The 20,412-nt window shown below is 34.7% G+C and overlaps 1 protein-coding gene across 1 annotated transcript in view; it reads left to right on the top strand.

Annotated features, from left to right (window-relative positions):
* DPY19L2 (dpy-19 like 2) overlaps positions 1 to 20,412 on the top strand; it is an 86,541-nt gene that overhangs the window by 54,283 nt on the left and 11,846 nt on the right. The window contains exons 15-17 of the mRNA XM_065883564.1: positions 309 to 380; positions 2,802 to 2,848; positions 13,935 to 13,959. Of these exons, the coding sequence (XP_065739636.1) occupies positions 309 to 380; positions 2,802 to 2,848; positions 13,935 to 13,959 (144 nt within the window). The remainder of the gene's footprint in view (positions 1 to 308; positions 381 to 2,801; positions 2,849 to 13,934; positions 13,960 to 20,412) is intronic.

The following is a 20,412-nucleotide window of genomic DNA, read 5'->3' as shown; positions in this document are numbered from 1 at the left end:
ACATTTTAAACTTACTATTATATAATATAAATAAAGCAAAGATAAAGCCAAAAGAAAGGAAAAAATAATATCCATAGCTAATTTTAATAGTTTTTATCATTAAAACTATTTGATATATTTGTGTAACTATTTTATATTTTTGATTCTTGTATTAGAACATGAAACTCAATAAATATATAGTCTGTTAATGACAAAGATATCTTTTACCTTTATGAAATCTTATTGTGACACTCAAGTTGACATACATTTTTATTCATTTAATGTAAAATTTAATAAATAATTATTTTGAATAATTTGCTATATTTCAGACGCCACTGAGATACACAGAGACATTGTTGCTTCCAATCGTTATGGTGATTACTTATTTTATCTTTAAAAAGGTATTTAAAATTTTTTTCACTTGCTTTTGGGTTCACGACAAGGACTTAGATTAATGCTAATAGCTCAGAATTCTGTCTTACTTTTAGGATGAACTCTTCCTTCCCTAAAAAACTTTTTTTATTCAGATTTTTCTTTATCTAGTATTATGTGGGTTTTTTTCTGAAAGCCACATTAGAAAAGATATTTTTACTCATTCTTTCGAAAGAAATTTGTCAGTTACCATGTTCTAAGAACTATGTTAACAAAGTAGGTACACTGAGATAAATAAAACAAGCCCAGCCCTACCTTGAAACTCACAGTCTGAGCCAGGGGGAACATTCAGCAAATAATTTCCCAAATGATTAAATAATTGCAATTGTTATAGGTACTAAAAAAGAAAAGTACAGTGACCACTTTGGTATCTTTCAAATATAAAGCACATTCAAAAAAGTCTTGATCCATTTTGAGACATGAATAGGAGAAATTTGTATAGCCATTAAAATATCATTCTCTACTGTTCACTGTGTTCACAAAAAACCAAAATGTTATCACAGTAGAAGAAATAATGTTTAAAATACCACTGGAAGATTTTCTTGGTCTGGGAGTAGTTTATCCAAAAGTCTGGTTAAAGACAGTGGGTCCTCAGTTTTTAGCAATTTTGAACCATCTTTATTTTTATTGTTTAAAAGTTGTCCTGCCTTAAGTCAGTATGTATTTTATGCTTTTAAGCAGATAGCAATAACATGATTTCTCCACTGTCATACGAAGTGTAGTTCTGTTGAAGCCAGTGTTCTAAATTTAAAGTCAAGTTGTCTATCTTCCCTATGTATTTCCAGTTCCCACATTTCTCATTCCTTTGTTTTCACATAGAAGATGAATAATTTATGAGTGAGAAAGGCATCTCCCTGTACATCCTGTTGTTTCACCCTTGATCCAGTTCTCTAGGGACCATGTGGAAAGAGTCAGGATAGATACAAATGGGTAAACTACACACAGGTTTGCTGCTTTCCATTGCTTTGGCCCTACTTAGCTCAAGTTGCATATTTTCTCCACTAGCCTATTTCTCTATTATATCATGGCAGTTTGTGTTATTCTTACAAGGCTCCACTTGGGGGGGAACTAATGCAAGAATTAACTGTTCAGAGGGGAGATATCTAGCACAGGAGAAAATGATAACTAGATCTACTATTAACTATTTTAAAAATAAAGATACAAGATCTAAGATTCATAAACATCATACTAGCCCCCAAACATACCACAGCTCAAACCATGCACGTGCAGTAGCAGGCGCACTCACGCATGCGCGCACACACACACACACACACACACGCACACACATCCCTGCAGCCATTAAAGCTTAACTCCTTTCTGCATCCACATAAACACCTCAGTCTTTAATTGTCCTATTATGGCTTATTTTCCACCTCAGGGCTACTTCTGATGTTCATTTAACTTTTCACTTGTGTGAAATCACTTCTGAGAAGGAAAGGAGGAAGGCATGTCTAGTATGATTTCCTGTAAGACTGTTGAATCTTAGACTCCTATAAATGCATATATTCAGTTATCTATACCTTTGAATAGGCTTTTGCTTGCCCAAAAGACTGATAATCTCATTTTCATTATTTGAAACATTTGTCCATGCCGGATGCCCTTGAATCAATGAGAGAAGTTAAAAATTCTAAACTTAGATTTAATTTAACATTAGAGTCGAAATTTTATTATGTATTTTTTTCAATGTTTATCTGTGGGTTATAAGCCACATATCATGCAGAGTGCAAAATTTTAAGTTCCCCGTAAATTTCTTAAGTTGTGTGTAATTGCTGCTAAAACCTCTTTGGCCAAAGTTAGCTTCCACATTTTTTGCCTTCCCTCCTCCCTCTCTCATCATCATCTGGTACACCGGGGAAGTCCCATTTTGATAAGTGCTCTTAAGCCTTCTGTAGCAGTCACTTCAGGCTGAGGTAGATCAGGGAAGCAGATACGCCATAGCTAATTTTATAATAATCAGGAGTTTGAGTGAAGCAGGCATATAGACTGTGTAGATAGAGAGAAATTCCTAATTCACTTAGAAGGTCAAGATAAAATAGTCTCTGAAAGTACCTGGAGGAAGCTGCCTCCTTTGTGGAAACCAATCCCCCGCAACCCACCTGCCTTCCAGTAAAATATAAACTTAAACACTGGTAAGAAGTTATCCACATATAAAAAGCTTAGAATTTTAGAGCTGAAAGATTTACTCCAAAACTTTTTTTTTTAATAGAAAAGGAGGTTACAACTTCAAGAAATTATTTGCCTGAGGTAGAGCTAGAACTAAACTGTTTCTGAGGACTCATTTTAACAATAAAAATACTTCTTTCTAGTGGGGGTATTTTTGTTAATGAATCAGGACATTTTAAACATCACTTAATTCCTTAGAAATTTCATCGATTTGATTCTATTCACAGGCTTTTCGTGATATTTTACGTGTCTTATCTGCAAACACTTATCTGAGGTAATTATTTCATAGTTGTTTTTAAACCATACTATATTCAGTTATTAAATAACTTACTGTAATATCAGTTTTCCAAATGAATATACATTAAACTTAAGCATTATGATTACAACAGGAAACATGAACCAAACTTAGATGTCTTCTTAAAAAAAAAGACCAAATGTATTATTCTTATGGCTGTCTCTCTTTTATGCATTTGGACTTGTTTTGAAGGGTTTATATTTGTGAACTAACTCAAAGTTTAAATTGATTTAGTTTAATTTTAATATACCACTAGAATTTAAAGTCAGTAAACAGAAGTAAGCTAAAGTTTTATTTTGGCGATTCTTTTTTTTTTTTTTTAACTTTCAGAGAAAGCATACTTATTTTTCTGAATATTCATGAAATAACTTTTCCTACATTATTGTTAAAACTGCTTGTTTTATTGCATTTTTTGTGTTTTTATTAGTCACTAGAATTATGGGATAAACAAATATGAGCAAAATATAACTCAAATCAATCTTTGCTATAGGACATGAGAATTGTGAAGAAAACTTCCTTCTGAGGAAAATTTTACCCAGATTACATTTTATATTTGTAGATATGTTCATTAGATGGATTATTTTTAATAAAATTTATTTTAGGACAGCTTTAGATTTACAGAAAATATTCTGAAGATAGAATAGAGAGTTTCCATGAACTCTGTACCCCATGCTTATATTTTCAGTAAACAGTTTTGTATGGTAGCCAGAAGACCTGATTAGAATCTTATGGTTGAAATGGTAAACATCTTGTTTGTTGAAATTGTTTCCAAATCAAGAGGGTTAGTAGATCCACTCTACTTTGTTCTGGTCAGATGGAACCTGGGGGAACATGTCTTGACATTCTAAAAAGAATGTTTTTAGAGCCCTGAAAACTGTTCACTTAAGGAATGCATGAAGAGACCTGGGATATTTAATTGAATAATAGAAGATTGAGGGGTACATGGCAGCTGTCTTCAGACATTTGAGAGAGTATAATGTGGAAGATGACAGACTTGAGGGAGCCAACTGGTGGAAGGAAGATACTTAGCTCAAAGTTAGGAGGTCTTTCTTGGCGATTACATTCCTGAAAGTGATGGCTATGGGCAGAGTGGCCTTTAAATCACAAAAATAATACAGTTGACTGTTGAACAACATGGATTTGAACTGCATGGGTCCACTTATTTGCAGATTTTTTTCCAATAATAAATACTACACTATTACTAGATCTGTGGTTGGTTGAATCCCGGGATACAGAGGGACCAAGTATATGGAGGGCCAACTATAATTTATACTCGGACTTTCAACTGCGCCCCTCACCTCCATGTTGTTCAGGAGTCAACTATATGCTTATAGTAATACAATCAGAAAAAATAGTATATCAAGAAAAGAGGAAATGTTCCCCTCTCTTCAATGTACTCCTCAATTAGTGATGATTGTAAGTGGCTTTGTATGTATCATTCCAGAAAACACTTCTGAAAACTCAATGTATTGTTTAAATGGTATTATTCTGTAACTTTTATGTAACAGCGTGTCTTGGGCATCTGCCTAGATCTTCCTCATACGTTGTAGTAGTCTCCACGTTTTATTGTTCAGCATCATGAGTGACTATCATGTAATTAGCCATTCCCACATCAGTGGACATTTAGATTATATTTACCTTTTTGTCATAACAACCAGTGCTATGAGTAATTAACATCCTTGTACACATTCATTTGAACACATTTCAGTATTTAAAATATTTAATATTTGAAATATTTGATATGGGACTGCTAGACCATAAGGTATGAATTTTTATAATTTGATGGATACTGAGAACTTATAATGGTGAGAGTGTCCATTTCTCTGCATCTCCATGAACACCACTGTTATTAAACTTATAACATTTTCTAACTGATAGTTTTTTTAAAAGTAACTCATCTTACAAGTCTTTGCCAGTGAAGTTTTACATCTTTCCATAAGTCTGTTGGCTATTTGCGTTTCTTTTTGACCATTTGAAAATTGATTTGTGGTGTCTTTTTATATTATAGACAATAATCTTTTGTCTATTATGTCTATAACATAGTTTATTCTAGGATATCAATATATAGTTTATTAATGGTCATTGCTTTATAGAAGTTTAAAATTTGTATACGATCAAAACTGTACACTTGCTCTGTTTTCTGTGTTAACTTCTGTGCTTAGAAACAGTTCACATCAAAATCATAGAAGTATTTCCCCATATTCTCTTTCATAGTTTTCATTTTTTGCCAAATAAATATGTGTATATATAAAGTATATAATACAATGATTTGATATACATATATGTTGTAAAGTGATCACCACAACCAAGTTAATTAACACATCCAACACCTCACAGAGTTACCTTGTGTGTGTGTGAGAACACTTAAGGGCTACGCTTTTAGCAGATGTCAAGTATATAATGCAGTATTATTAACTATAGTCACTATGCTGTACATTGCTTCCTCAGAATTCCTTCATCTTATAACTAAAAGTTTGTACCCTTTAAAGAACATCACGTCATTACCCCCAGTCCCCAGACCCTGGCAACCACCAGTCTACTCTCTGTTTCTGAGTCTGACTTTTTTTTGGTCTTTTTTAGATTCCACATGTGAGTGATACCATAAAATATTTGTCTTTCCCTGTCTGCCCTGTTTCACATAGCGTAATGCCTTCCAGGTTCATCCATGTAGTTGCAAATGACAGGATTTCCTTGTTTTTTATGGGTGAATAATAATCCATTGCATATATATGCCACATTTTCTTTATTCATAGTTGCCCTAAAACAAATGGACTGCCAGATATTTCTCCAACAAAGATGGGTTTATTGGGGGTCAGCAGAGGATTGCACTTTGAGGTTTATAACCATGGTGAGCCACATGCAAGTCCCTGCACAGCAAGGACTTTCATAGAGGGGAAAACGAGGTTGGGAGAGCTATAGTGAACCAAAAGTCCATGGCTTTTCATTGGCTGAATCCTTGCCAGGAAAGAAGAAGAATCCTTCTTCTTCCTTTTGGACTCTGCTGTTGTTACAGGGCATGAAAGTTCCTCCTTCTTGTCTCCAACTCTATTTAATTGAGATTTCTATTTATTATTTTTTTTTACTTTCCCCCTTTTGATCAAGACCTTTCTCTGAAAGCATCATTGATCAAGAGTCAGGTTTTCTAGTTTCAGCAGCTTTTGTCCCTCAGTGCCAGGAAGGACCTTTCCTGAGCGTAGTGTCTCACATCAGAGGAAACGTGCACAGATTGGAAACCTATTGAGGTCACATGCGAGTAACAAGGAGGGGTGGGAGGGAGAACTCACAGGCACTTTTTTATCTAAAGTTCATATGTTATCAAGATACTAAATATCTGTGATCATCCGAAGTGTTATGTCATCCTTTAAAGTTTGATGACAAACTTCCAACAGTCCTGGCCTGGATATCCTAGGAAAGCTGTCTCATCAGATGTCATCTACGTCAGTTCTGGGAAACCTTTCTTTCAAGTCACCAGATGATGTGCAGGTCCAGTCAGGGTTCTGTACTTTCTTTAGGTGTGTCACATGAATCCAAGAGTCTGTTCCTTGGATTCTGGTGGCATAAGGGTTGGTTAGCAGTACCTGATAGGGGCCCTTCCAGCAAGGTTGAAGAGAGTTCTTCTAGAGGTGTCTCTTCCAATAGGTAAAATCTCCAGGTTGCAAGGTGTGATGGTTAAGGTTTTTGTCTCCCAAGAGTACACTGTGAAAAAATTCTCTAATAAAACATGGTTATTTTATTTTATTTTTTAATGCTAATGTTACAGTTTAATGAACTGTGTTTAGTGCTTTACATAATTGATCTTGTCTAATCTTTGTAAAAAAAGTCAGCAAAGTAGACATTATTAGCCCATAGTACAGAAGACAACACTGAGAATGAGATTCTTCTACTCAACTGGCAGGTGGAGATTGAGTTTGATGCCAGATCTGACTACCGAGCCAGTGAGCTTAACTCTTCACTCTGCTGCCTTTCACAGCCATGTGCTTGGGACTTCAGTTCCTACTTCTTATCTTCACTTCTCCAAAGCAGTCCCTGGGTTTTCAGCTAAATCCCACAGCCAAATCTCTGGTTGACTGAAAAAACGAATCAACCAACAACCAATGGGAAATCATCTTGCAATAGGCCAACGGAGATCTTGACAGGCATTTCATCCAAGATTGAAAAATAACCAAGGGTTATAAGAATTGGATGTCAGCAACAGAATGACATTTCGAATTGAGACAGTGATTTTAGTTTCTTCATGGCATAATGGTAGAAATTATTCTTAAATAGAACATCTCCTAAGATAATATAGGTCAGTAGTTTTTTGTATTCAGGTTTAAGTGCTTCAGGGAAGGTGCCAGGTGACCGTCAAGCATATGACCTGAAGCCGTCTCCTCACATCCCTTCACAATAACACTCTAATATTTGGTGGCTATAAGGCACTTTTAATTTGGAATCTAAACAATGTCCTTAACAGAAGCCTGTCTTATTTGCAAGGCTCCCTGAAGAAGACAGTGGGTGAACTGCATGCTGCCAATTCTGCTTCTGTGGTCACAGCCCAGACCCTGCCATTGCCTGAAACTGCTCCTTTTAAGAAATCCCACCTGGTATCCACATGGTTGCATTCCTCTTCTCCCCGCTCACTAAATCTGTTTGTTCTTCAGCTGCCTCAAGGCGCCAAGATGTCAACTGCTGTAATCTAATCAGCATTCCCGGTTTGCTTTCTGACACAGCCTGGAATCCATGGTCAATCTCTATTATGGTTTCTTATCAAGAATTCTCAACTCCCTGGTTTTTCCTCTGCATATGCTCTATGGTTCACACCTCTCTGTTGATCTAGCAGTCTCCACTCTCTTCTGCACAGTAGAGATGATTACATAACCTTAATGAATGACAGTGACTCCACCAAAAGATGTGGTTCCTGGCAACTTCTAAGGCTACCAGTGCTACTCTTTAGGTCTATTATTTTAGGTACCTTTCTTTCCTGCTCCCCTTTGTTGGCTGTTTCTGACCTCACATCTCTCCTTTAAGCCCATTCCCCAAAACATGGTTATTTTTAATAGAAGCAATTATGCCTTTGTGATATTGGAGTATCTCTCCCTTTGTAAGCTCTAAGTCAAAAGAAGCAGGAGACAAGTGCCTTGAGAATCCTGTGACTCTCTCACAGCGTGAGGGTTCCAAAAGTGGTGGATCTAAGATTTAGAAGGACCAACAGCAGTGCTTTTAGAAATACACCATTCATCCATCAGCAGACACTTAGGGTGTTTCCATATCTTGCCTATGATGAATAATGCTGCAATGGACAAAAAAGTGCAGATATCTCTTCAGGATATGGATTTTTATTCCTTTGGATGTGTTCCCAGCAGTGGGATGGCTTGATCATATGGTAGTTCTATTTTATTTTTTTGAGGAACCTACATACTGTTTTACACAATATTATACCAATTTACATTCCCATCAACAGTCCTTTTCTCTACATCTTCATCAACATTTGTTATCTCTTTTCTTTTTGATAATAGCCATTCTAATAGACATGAGGTGATATCTCATTGTGGTTTTGAATTGCATTTCCCTGGTAATTAATGATGTTGAGCACATTTTCATGTACCTGTTGACAATTTATGTATATTCTTTGGAAAAATGTTCAGGTTTTTGCCATTTTAAAATCAGGTTTTTTGTTGTTGTTTTGCCATTTAGTTGTATGAGTTCCTTATATAGAGATACTTCAGATATTAACCCCTTATCAGGTACACAGTTTGCAAATATTTTCCCCCATTCTATAGGTTTCTTTTTCATTCTATTTCCTTTTTGTGCAAAAGCGTTTAAGTTGATATTGTCACCCTTTTTTATTTTTGCTTTTGTTGCCTGTGCTTTTGGTGTCAAGTCCAAAAAAGTTATTACCAAGACCACTGTCAAGAAGCTTTTCCCCTTTGTTTTCTCATAGTAGTTTTATGGCTTAAAGTATTAAATTTAAGCCTTTCATCCATTTCTACTCAATCTTGGTGAGTTGTGTAAGATAAGAGTTAATTTCATTCTTTTGCATGTGGTTGTCCAGTTTTCCCAACATTATTTATTGAAAATGCTGTCCTTTCTCTGTGCATGTTCTTAGTGCCTTTGTCAAAGATAAGTTGGCAATTTATGCATTGGTTTAATTCTGGGTTCTCTATTTCTGTTCCATTGGTCTTTTTTTATGCCAGTCTCACACTGTTTTGACTACTATAGCTTTGTAATATAGTTTGAAATCAGGAAATGTAATACCTATAGCTTTGTTCTGCTTTTCTCAAGATTATTTTGGAAATTCAGGGTCTTTTGTGGTTTCTTATGAATTTTAAGATTGTTCTTTCTATATCTGTGACAAATGTCATTGGAGTTTTGTTAGGGGTTGAATTGAATCTGTAGATCACTTGGGGTAGTACGGACATTTTAACAACATTAATTTTTCCAAACCAAACACATAGGGTATCTCTCCATTTAATTGTGTCTTCTTCAATTTCTTTCATCAGTGTCTTACAGTTTTCAGTATACAAGTCTATCTCCTCCTCAGTTAACTTTATTTCTAGGTACTGCAAACATGGACAATTTTATTTCTTCCTTTCTGACTTTGATCCCTTTTGTTTCTTTTTCTTGCCTTATTGCCCTGGCTAGGACTTTTAGTACTGTGTTGAAGATAAATGGCAAGAGTGGGCATCCTTGCTTTGCTCCTGATCTTAGAGGAAAAACTTTGAGCTTTTCACCATTGAGTGTGAAGTTAGCTGTGAGCTTGTCATATATTGCCTGTATTATATTGTCTATACCTAATTTGTTGAGAGTTTTTTTTGTTTTTATCATGAAGGGGTTTTGGATTTTGTCAAATGCTTTTTCTGTCTCTATTGCGATGAGCACATGATTTTTATCTTTCATTCTGTTAATGTAGTGTTTCACGTTTATTGATTTGTATATGTTGAACCATCCTAACATTGCAAAGATAAATCCCACTTGATCATGGTGTATTATCCTTTTAATGTGATGTTGAATTTGGTTTCTACTATTTGTTAAGGATTTTGGCATCTGTATTCATCAGGGATATTGGCCTACAATATTCTTTTATTTTTATTGTCCTTGTCTTACTTCAATGTCAAGGTAATACTAGCCTTGTAAAATGAGTTTGGAAGTCTTCTTTTCTCTTAAATTTGTTGGAAGAGTTTGAGAATGATTGGCATTAATTCTTGTCTAAATGTTTGATAGAATTCTCCAGTGAAGCCATCTGGTCTTGTAGGTTTTTTTGTTGGGAGACTTTTGATTACTAATTCAATCTCCTTACTAGTTTTAAGTCTGTTCAGAGTTTCTATTTCTTCCAATTCAGTCCTGGTAGATTGTATGTTCCTAGGAAAGTATCCATTTCTTCCAGGTTGTCCAATATGCTGGTTTATGATTGTTTATACAGTTTCTTATGATTCTTTGTATTTAGTTGTAATGTCCTCTCTTGCATTTATGATTTTCTTTATTTGAGTCTTTTTTTTTCTCAGTTCAATTAAAGGCTTGTCAATTTTGTTTATCTTTTCCAAAAAAAAAAACCCTCTTAATTTCATTGATTTTTTCTATTATTTCTTCTATTTCAGTTATTTCTTCTCTGATGTTTATTTTCTTCCTTCTAATTTTGGGCTTAGTTTGTCCTTCTTCTTCTAGTTCCTTGAGGTGTATAGTTAGGTCATTTATTTGAACTCTTTTTTCTTAATGTAGGCATTTATTGCTATAAACTTCCCTCTTAGAATTGCTTTTGCTGCATCTCATAAATTTTGGTATGTTGTGTTTCTATTTTCATTTGTTTCAAGATACTTTTTGATTTCCTTTTGATTTCATCTTTAACCCATTGATTGTTCAGGATTATATTTGTGAATTTTCCAGCTCTCCTACTTCTAATTTCATACTGTTGTGGGCAGAAAAAATACTTGATATGATTTCAATCTTAAATTTGTTAAAACTTGTTTTGTGACCTAACATGTGATTTATCCTGGAGAATGTTCCATGTGTGCTTGAGGAGAAAGTGTGCTCTGCTGCTGTTGAATAGAATGCACTGTGTGTATGCTTAGGTCCAGTTAGTCTAAAGTGTAGTTCAAGTCCAACATTTCCTTAATGATTTTTTGTCTGGATGATCTATCCAATGTTAAATTGGGTACTTAAGTCCCCTGGAATTATTGTGCTGCTGTCTATTTCTCCCTCCTATCTATTAATATTTGCTTAATATAGTTAAGTGTCTTAATGCTGGGTGCATATAGATTTAGAATTGTTATATCCTTTTGATGAAGTGACCACTTTATCATTATATAGTGACTTTCTCCTTTGTCTCGTTACATTTTTCAACTTAGTCTGTTTCACCTGATTTTATATATACATATAATATATTTTATATATATATATATTTACCCCTGCTTTCTTTTCATTTCCATTTGTGTGGAATACCTTTTGTCATCCCTTCACTTTTACTTCATGTGTATCCTTAAAGCTAAAATAAGACGCTTATAGGCATCATAATTGGGTCTTGTTTTTTTATTCATTTAGCCACTCTATATCTTTAGATTAGAGAATTTAATCAATTTATACTTAAAGTAATTATTGATAGATGAGGACTTATTTTTGCCATCTTGTTTTCTTTCTGTTTTGTAGTTTCTTTCTTCCTCTCATGCTATCTTCCTTTATCACTTCATGATTTTTCATAGTGGTATGCTTTGATTCCTCTATCTTCTGTGTATCTACTATAGGTTTTTACTTTGTGGTTATCATGAGGCTTACATAATACATCTTATAGTTTTGAGTCTATTTTAAGCTGATAACAACTTAACTTCAATTGCATATAAAAATTCTGCCTTTTTACTTCCCTTGTCCCCATTTTATGCTTTTGATGTCACAATGTGGATCTTCTTATATTGTGTATCCATTAATAAATTACTGTAGCTATATTTATTTTTTAATGCTTTGGTCTTTTTGTCTTTATACTAGAGTTAGGTGATTTACACACCACTACTACAGTATTAGCGTATTCTGAATTTGTGTAGTTACTTTTACTAGCAAGTTTTGTACTTTCATGTGTGTTCATGTTACTAATTAGCATTCTTTCGTTTCAACTTGAAGGACTCCCTTTAGCATTTCTTATAAGGCAGGTCTAGTGATGATGAACTCCCTCAGCTTTTGTTTGTCTGGGAAAGTCTTTCTCACCTTCATCTGAAGGACAGCTTTGCTAGGTAAAGTATTCTTAGGTGGCAGATATTTTATTTGAGCACTTAGAATATCCCACTCTCTCCTGGCCTCCAAGGTTTCTGTTGAGAAATCTGCTGATAGCCTTACAGGGGTTTCCTTATATGAGATGATTTGCGTTTTCAAAGTTCAGTTTTTGTCTTTGATTTTGACAGTTTTATTATAATGTATCTAGTGAATTTGGGAAAGGTCACGTATGAGCCTCCTCTACTTGGATGTCCATATCTCTCCCCAGAGTTAGCAAGTTTTCAGCCATTGTTCCCTAAATAAGATTTCTACCCTGTTATTTATATGTTTATTCATGGGCATTTTAATCTGAACACTCAAATCTTTCTTTAGCTCAGGGGGTAGTTATTCTCTTTTTTTTTTTTTTTTTTTTTGCTTTAGCCTCTCTTTTTTGAACATATATTATTGCTTTTATCATATTTTTTATTTCTTTTTTTCTTATATTCTCAGAGAATTCTATGATTGGGTCTTCAAAATGACCAATTTCAGCTGTGTAAATTCTGCTATTCAACCTTCTTCTAAGGTTTTAAATTAGGCATATATGTTTTTTCATAATTTCTGAAAGCTCTTTTTTACTGCAGCTTGTTTTAATTGAATGGATGCAGAATCCTCTTAGACTTCTGTGAAAATAATAATTGGAATTTTCATTTAATACTATTATTCCTTATATTAACTCTTTCTCGAGTGTTCAGTTCATTTGCTCATTTATCTTGATGTTTTTCTTTCATCCTATTTGTGTCTCATGATTTGGTTGTATATTGATATTCTAAATTAGTTACTAGATTTATTTGTATCCATACTTATTGTTGGGGTCATTGGTGATTATAATACTTACCTACCAGGCCTCTCCCTTCATGCAGTAGCTCACTATAGGAGTCTGTTGTGACTGGCAGATTTCAGGACTTGTGGGAACCCATCCATTCACCCCTACCTCCACCCTTGACTGCATAAACTCAGGAAGGACTTGCAAGGTTGGAAAAATAATTTGGTGATTTCACTACTATTCTAAGAGGCCTTCCCTCCACTACTCTTCTTAAAAAATCTCTGGATCTGTGAGTGCCCCTGAACTTCCTTATACTTCTTACTTTCTTATTTATACTGTCTTACTTCTCTCTCCAACCCCAAAATCCATATGAGAAGGCCTCTCATCCTGCAAAGACTGAAATATTCAGTCTTTACAATGGGCAATAAAATAAGCAGTCTTGTATCTCTTGTCTGGATCTAGCATAAACTCTATGAGGATAAGAACAGTATCTATTCTGTTCACACTGTGCTCACTGCACAGTGCCTGGAACACAGTAGGTATGCCATAAAAATTTAGTAAATTTTTAGACATAAATATTTAGAAAATTTGTTAGACAACTTTTGTGGAACTAAAAGTATTTGTAAGCTTTACCTAGTAACTTTTATTCTAGAAATTTATCCTAAGGAAATACTCAGAGATGCTCACAGAGTTTTAAGTACAAGGACGTTCATGTTAGTAATTGTGAAAAATAAAAACAACTCAAAAGTCACAGCAGTGCTTATATAAAGCATTATATATTCTGTATATGGTTGAATATTTAATAGATATTCTTTTTATTCATTTATCTCTCCAGAGATACAGTTTTCAGCAATCAGTAAAACCCATTTTATCTTAACCAAAGAACAGCATTTTGATATACTTTAAATAGAATGACTATAAATCATGCCTTTTAAATTGCCATAATTTTTAGTAATATTATCTGATAGCTTTATTTATTTATATATTTATTTATTTAAAATATAAGAACAAATAAATGGAAGTTCATTTTGATGTAATCATAGTATAATGGACAGTCAGTAAATAGAGAATATTTTTGTTTTATTCCAGAAAACATCTCCTTGAACGTGGTGAGGTAAAACTTCCTTTTTAATCTCTGCTAGATTTGTGTATTATATTTTAGTTCAAGGATAATTCACAAAGGTATAATTCTGCTGTTGATACACCAACATCAGTGCTTAAGTGCTTCAGCACTGGTAATAAATTTCTGCTCATCCTTCCCACTTTTTAATCTGCTCTCAGTTTTGAACAGTAGTAAGGACTTGACAGCCAGAAGGCTGATTTATGACCACAGAGTATAATTAAATTAAATTACCTTTCTTCATTCATTCAACAATAACAAACATTAATTTCTAACCTGCTGAGCTAATCAGCTACAAGCCATCAGAGTAGGTACCCGTGGCCCTGTGACTGGTGGGTTTTTGCCACACACAGACCTGATGGTCAACCAGTTACAAGCTTAGCTGTGTTACAGGATACAACAGATGGTATAGCGATGTTCCTGCCCTCAGAAATGTCTAATTTTTCAATGGAGAGCAAAACAACATAGCCTTTCTTATGGTGCTAAATTATTTTGTGACATACAAGAGAAAGACCATCATGGGCTAGAAATACAATTTCCTAAATAATAGAACTTTGAGTCTTAAGTGGCAGGTCAAATTTACAAGAGAGGACAACTGAATTTGAACTTAATAGGAATAGCTTATGATGATAACTAATATTTTTTAAATAGTTACTATGTGCCATGTACTGTACTGTTTTGATTCTCATAATAATATTATTCCCACTTTGCAAATAGGAAAATTATGTTAATTAAATGATATGAGATGTTACAGAGATAAACACTAACATTGAAATGACTTAAATCAGTAGAAATTTAATTCTTTGCTCACATAAGGTTAAAACCGGAGTTCCTGATTAGCAGGTAGTTCTCCAACAAGCAGTATTTGAGGGACCCAGACTCCTTCCATCTATGGCTCTGCCATCTTCAATATGTGGTGTTCAGGCTTGATGTGTACAAGGCAGCAAAGGAGAAAGAACATGGAAGATTGTGCACTGGAGGCTTTGTAAGGCTGGAAAAGATAGATGCACATCACTTCCTTCTCACAGCCAGAACTCAGGCACATGGCCACACCTGACTGCCAGGGAGGCTGGGAAATGGAGTCTTGCTGTGTGTTTAGGAAAGAGAGCAAAGGGATCTCTGCCAAGGACTAGAGACCTAGAGAAATTAAGTAGTTTACCTAAAGTCTCACAGCTAATTTGCAGTAAATCTTGCATTTAACCACTAGCAATCCATTTCCAGTGCTCTCAGAGGAGTAGTCAGCACTTACTGCTTCCTATGTGCAGGGCATTTTGGGGGAAGTTATTTGATAATTTCATTCTCACAGCAACCCATTGACGGTAAGTACTATTATTTTTTTATTTTACAGATGAAAAAAACCGTGGCATAGAGAGGTTAAGTATTGATAACTAGCCTAAGGTCACAAAGCTAAAGTGGCCTTAGCTTTGTAGAGCCAAGGACTATGAACCCAGGCAGTGTAGCAGCAAAATCCATGCTGTTGGCCATTCACTCTGATACCACCTAATGTGAACTGCGTTTATGTAAATTAGGCATGTCACATTATCCAGCTTTACTTACTCGTACACATTCGTACTTCATATTTTATCATACAATATTTAAAACCCACCTCTTTTTAGAAATATAGTATTCCTTAAGTTTCTGCCTCTCTTTCTCACATAGTTTGCTACCTTCTCATTTTCTTTCATTTCTCCATTTGTCCTTGTTTTGCCCATTTTTCTTTTTTCTATTAATTCTGCATACTTATCAGTTCAGTCTTTATTATGTGCCTACTATACACCAGGTTTCTGCTTTATGGAATTTAAGGTATAGTAGAGGGAAAAAAATGTGACCACATAATTATATGTGCAATGACAAAGGAAGATACAAAAGTAGTACAGAAGAAGAAGTGATTAAATCTGTGTTTGGAAGGGATGGGGTAGTTAGGGAAAGGCTTTTCAGATGACTATAGAGGAAGAGTTTACCAGAGTCAGAGGATGCACATGTGCAAAGAAGGCAGAAGGTAATAAATTTATCCAGAGCTACAGGCAAATCAGTGTTGCTGATGCATAAAAAAGACAAGAAGATGGGAAAAAAAGCAGCGTTCAGACTATGATGCCTTTGTATGCAAAGCAGCTGGACTTCATTCTGGACTTTGTTGTTAAGTTGGAGATGGTATGGTCAGATCTTTTAAGTCTGTTGGCAGTAAAGAAGATGGTTTTTTAGAAGGCAGTAAGAAAGTGAAGCTGACCGAAAAAAGGACAGTGATAGCAAATCTGTTAATTTTTTCAAACTAAAGAGGGTATGCTAAACTCCTGATGTATAGGCAGATTAGAGATTTAAATTTCTAAAAATAGTAGGTCTTATGGAAGGAGATGATAGATTTCTGGGCAGTAGCAATGAAGTGGCTCCTAATCCCACTTCCACTTGTGACTCACACTGATAAATATCTGTTTGGTTTGGGATGGGACTGTTTTCACCTTAGGGATGATAGGGTGCGAGAGGCACAAACCCTGATTCACTCTGAATGTGATATGATAGCAAAAGATTGTACATTCCAGCTTGTTTCAAAACTAGGTGAGGATCCCTTAGGATAATTTTTTCACTGGGGGTAAGTTCTAAATTCCTCGCTTTGTGCTAACCCTCTGAATCAGGGATAGTCTGCAAACCTCAACTCACTAAATTAACCCCTACTGGTATGATATTGATTATTAAAGTTTGTTAGATTAATGGATACTGTTGTGATTTTTCCTCATAATTTAATGTATTTGTGTTTTATTTATTACATCAGATTTGTTTCTTTTAGCCAACTTTTCTATGTTATGGGCTTAGAAATTAGTGAAGGAGTACCTAGTAATTCACAGGGAAGAAAAGAAAGGAAAGAGATTTAGGAAAAATATTTAGTCCCAGAATGTCCTAATACTATGAAGAACTGGTGAGAAGATTGGCTAGGGAGAGAGAACATTCAGAGTATTCACTCCTGAATATTCTTTTGACCCACTCATATCTCATTTTGTCCATGACAGAAAGTCCTGCATCAGCCTTCACTTTTTTCTAATCCCTAGTTTATTATATTATGTGATTAGTTTATATTAGATCCTTTATATTTGAAGTCTGTTTAGTTTGTGTTTTCTATTATCAACAAGGTTTTTCTGTTACTTACAGCCAAAGAGCTTTCTGTGACATACAGCTGAAGGCATCTGAACTTATATAGAGCTATTCAGTTGAAGAAGTGAAATGATACAGAATTTGGGGGAAGAATTACTTCTTTTGAGAAACTGATATTGAGTGACATATTTTGGGAATCTGTACACTTCTGTATTCACAGACTAATAGAACTATGTTGTTGAATAGTTTATTGTTTGGAGAGAAAGTATAGGGTAGTAATTAAAGACAATGACTCAGAAGCTAGACTGGACTCAGATCTTTGTTCTTCTACTTACTCAGCATGTGATATTGGCTAAGTTATTTTACATCTTTTGGGGAACAACAAAAACAACAACAATCATAATAGTACTTATCTTCATATGGTTGCTATGGGATTATATGAGTTACATGTAAGGTCCTTACAATAATGCCTAGTCTAAGTTAAGCATTGTATAAATATCCACTTTTACAGTTAGTGTGCCTTCTGGATCAAAATTTCAGATCTAATATTCTGCTCCCTGTTAACTGTGCCAGTGAAGGGCATCTCTTTAGCATGTTCTCAAGATATCTTCACACTGTCATGTGAGGTAGTTTTGACAGGAACAACTCGCTATTTGGACTGGCTTTAGTTAGTCCTTGCTTTCTTTCTGCTCGGTAGCTGCTACCTCACATTTTACCCAGTTGGGCTCACTTATTCCAAAGATGAGTAGTAAACAGTTCCCTGAGCTTCTCTTCCTTCCTTCCAGCCTCTAAAAAATGTTGTGAGAATTTTCCTAGTAATTTTTATATGGCAAGAGGTACCAGATTGACAATGGCATACATACAATAGTGATTTTTGTACTATACTTTTTGACTGTAGCCTTCTGTCCTCCACTTGGTAGTTAAAAAGAAGGCTGTCTTATAGAATGGAAGATAAAATAACTATGGCAAAAGAGCTTTATGGAAAGTCGTAGCCTGAGAGTAAGTGAATGCTTAGGAGCATTTGGGTGAGAATAGAAAACAGACGTAAGTGATGCCATTTGGGATAGCTGTTCTGTGTCATCCAGCCACAAAAAGCATCATTCAGGGAAGACAAGGTAATGGTGGGGATCTTTCAGGTCTCCATATGAAAACAGTCCTTCCTGCAGCCTTTAGATGATAGAGGAAAGTCAAGGAGTATTACTACCTTGGATTTGATTTTGGTCATGTGAGAAATTGTTGCTAAAGTAGAAGTAACAGAAGTTAGGGGAGGAAATGATAGTGTCATCCTGTGGCTCAAAATAACCAAAGGAAGGAATACTGGGAGAATTCAGATGTGTATTTGTATCGATTATCCGTTATCTATTATGGTCTGTTTCTAGATGCCACATTTTAAGAAGATGATGGACAATCTGTACCACATTCAGAGCAGGGCAACCAGAATTATGACAACACACAACTAATAATTGAATTTTTCTGAATATTTACTCTAAAGATAGAAAGCTTTCTAAGGTTGAAGGTGGGAATAATGCAAAGTCATAATTACAGTATTTAGATAATCGAGAACTGTCATGCACAAATGGGTTTAGACCAATTTTGTGCAGTTCCAGAGGTGTGGAAGTTGCAGGAAAACATTAGTTCAGTTTTAGAAAAGATTTTCTAACATATACAGCTATCCGTCTTTGTAATAGGTACTCCTGTGGCATATTCCTTTTCAAGAAATAGTGAATATTCAGTTGATAGCTTTATAGAAGTGATCCCTGTTTTGGATAGATGATTAAAGTAGATGGCTCACATAACCTATCAATCTGTGATTTAGCGGTCCTAAACAAAAGGACCTATTTGAGGATGAAGTGTGTTGATGTCTTGTCTCCTCTCCAAAACATGTTCCTAATTTTGTCCAAAGGTGAGTTTGACTAAAGAAAAATGAAGGATTGATTTTGAAATAAATGTTCCACATTCCAACTCTGGGTTCAAGAATTATTTAAAAAATTAACAGATTTTCCATTTCAAATATCATTTAGAAAAGGAAAAACGATAACCTTAGGTACAGTTTTTGCCATTCTGTTTTAAATATAAATTATATATTTCTGATTATAATAGAACGTGTCTTTAAAATTTGAAAAATGCAGAAAAATCACCAGTCAGAAATAATTTCTGTTAACTTTTTAGGTATATTCTCTTACAGCCTTTTCCCCCTGTGCATGTATATACACACATAGAAGGTTTTCATAGAATTAATATTATTATAGTATAGAGTTTTATATTTTGAAAACTTTTCCATGCCATTAAATAATCTTCCAGTATGTAATCTTTTAATGGTTGTATACATGTGAAAATGCAATAATTTACTTAGTCCTCTCTATTGGTCACTTAGGTTGTTTCTGTTTTTGCTGTGAAAAATTCATTTCAGCGATCATCTTTGTAGAAGCATTTTTGTGTTTTGATTATTCTCTTAAGTTAAATTCCTAGAACCAAAATTTTAGTCAAAGGAGTTGGCTCTTTTCTAGGGTCTTGATAAATATTACCAAATTACAGAAATATACCAATTATTTCGGTGTGTTTCATGGCATACTCTCTAACACTCTATTAATTTAATATTTGTCAATTTTATAGGTGAAAATATTATCTTTACTATTTAATTTGTTTGAATATTAGTGAATTAGAACATGAATATTTAGTTGTGCTTACTTTTGGTTGTATTCTTTGTCCATTTTTCTAGTTTGTTGATATTTTATGAATATGTCTGTTAGAAAAGTTATGTTTGAAACCTTTGCTCAGAGGAACCCCATCTTAAAATGGGGTGTCCTACTAATTAGTACAAGTATTTATACAATTCCACTACTTCTAAAATAATCTAGTTTGTGTTATGATTTTTGTTGCTGACTAAATGACACAAATTTATGAAGCATCCCATATTTTTATGTCTCTGTGACTCCCTTTCTCACCTGGTGTAGGTCCTTGCTCAAATGCCACCTCTTTGAAGAGGCCCACTCTGATGATCCTAATTACACTTGCAACTTCTCCTGCCTGTGGTCTCACACCACACCCTGCACTTCAGTCTCCTTTCCTGGCTCTGCTTCCCTTTCCATTGCACTTACCACTTTCTGATAGACTGTATGATAGATTTTGTTATTTGCTATGTCTATTTATTTTGTCTCTCCTTAGTAAATGTACTAAAATGTGAGCCTCATAGGACAGGAATTGCTCAGTGTTGTTTTGTTCACTACTATATCCAAAGCACCCAGAACAGTACCTGGCATATAGCAGGCATTTGATAAATCTTTGTTGAATGAATGAATAAATATTAATAGACTTATTAATAACTTAAAAGATCCTTGTCCTAGTGAATAATAGTTTTAATAT

Source organism: Phocoena phocoena, chromosome 9 (assembly GCF_963924675.1).
Source record: "Phocoena phocoena chromosome 9, mPhoPho1.1, whole genome shotgun sequence".
Lineage (NCBI taxonomy): Eukaryota > Metazoa > Chordata > Mammalia > Artiodactyla > Phocoenidae > Phocoena > Phocoena phocoena.
This window is presented reverse-complemented; position numbering and strand designations above follow the sequence as displayed.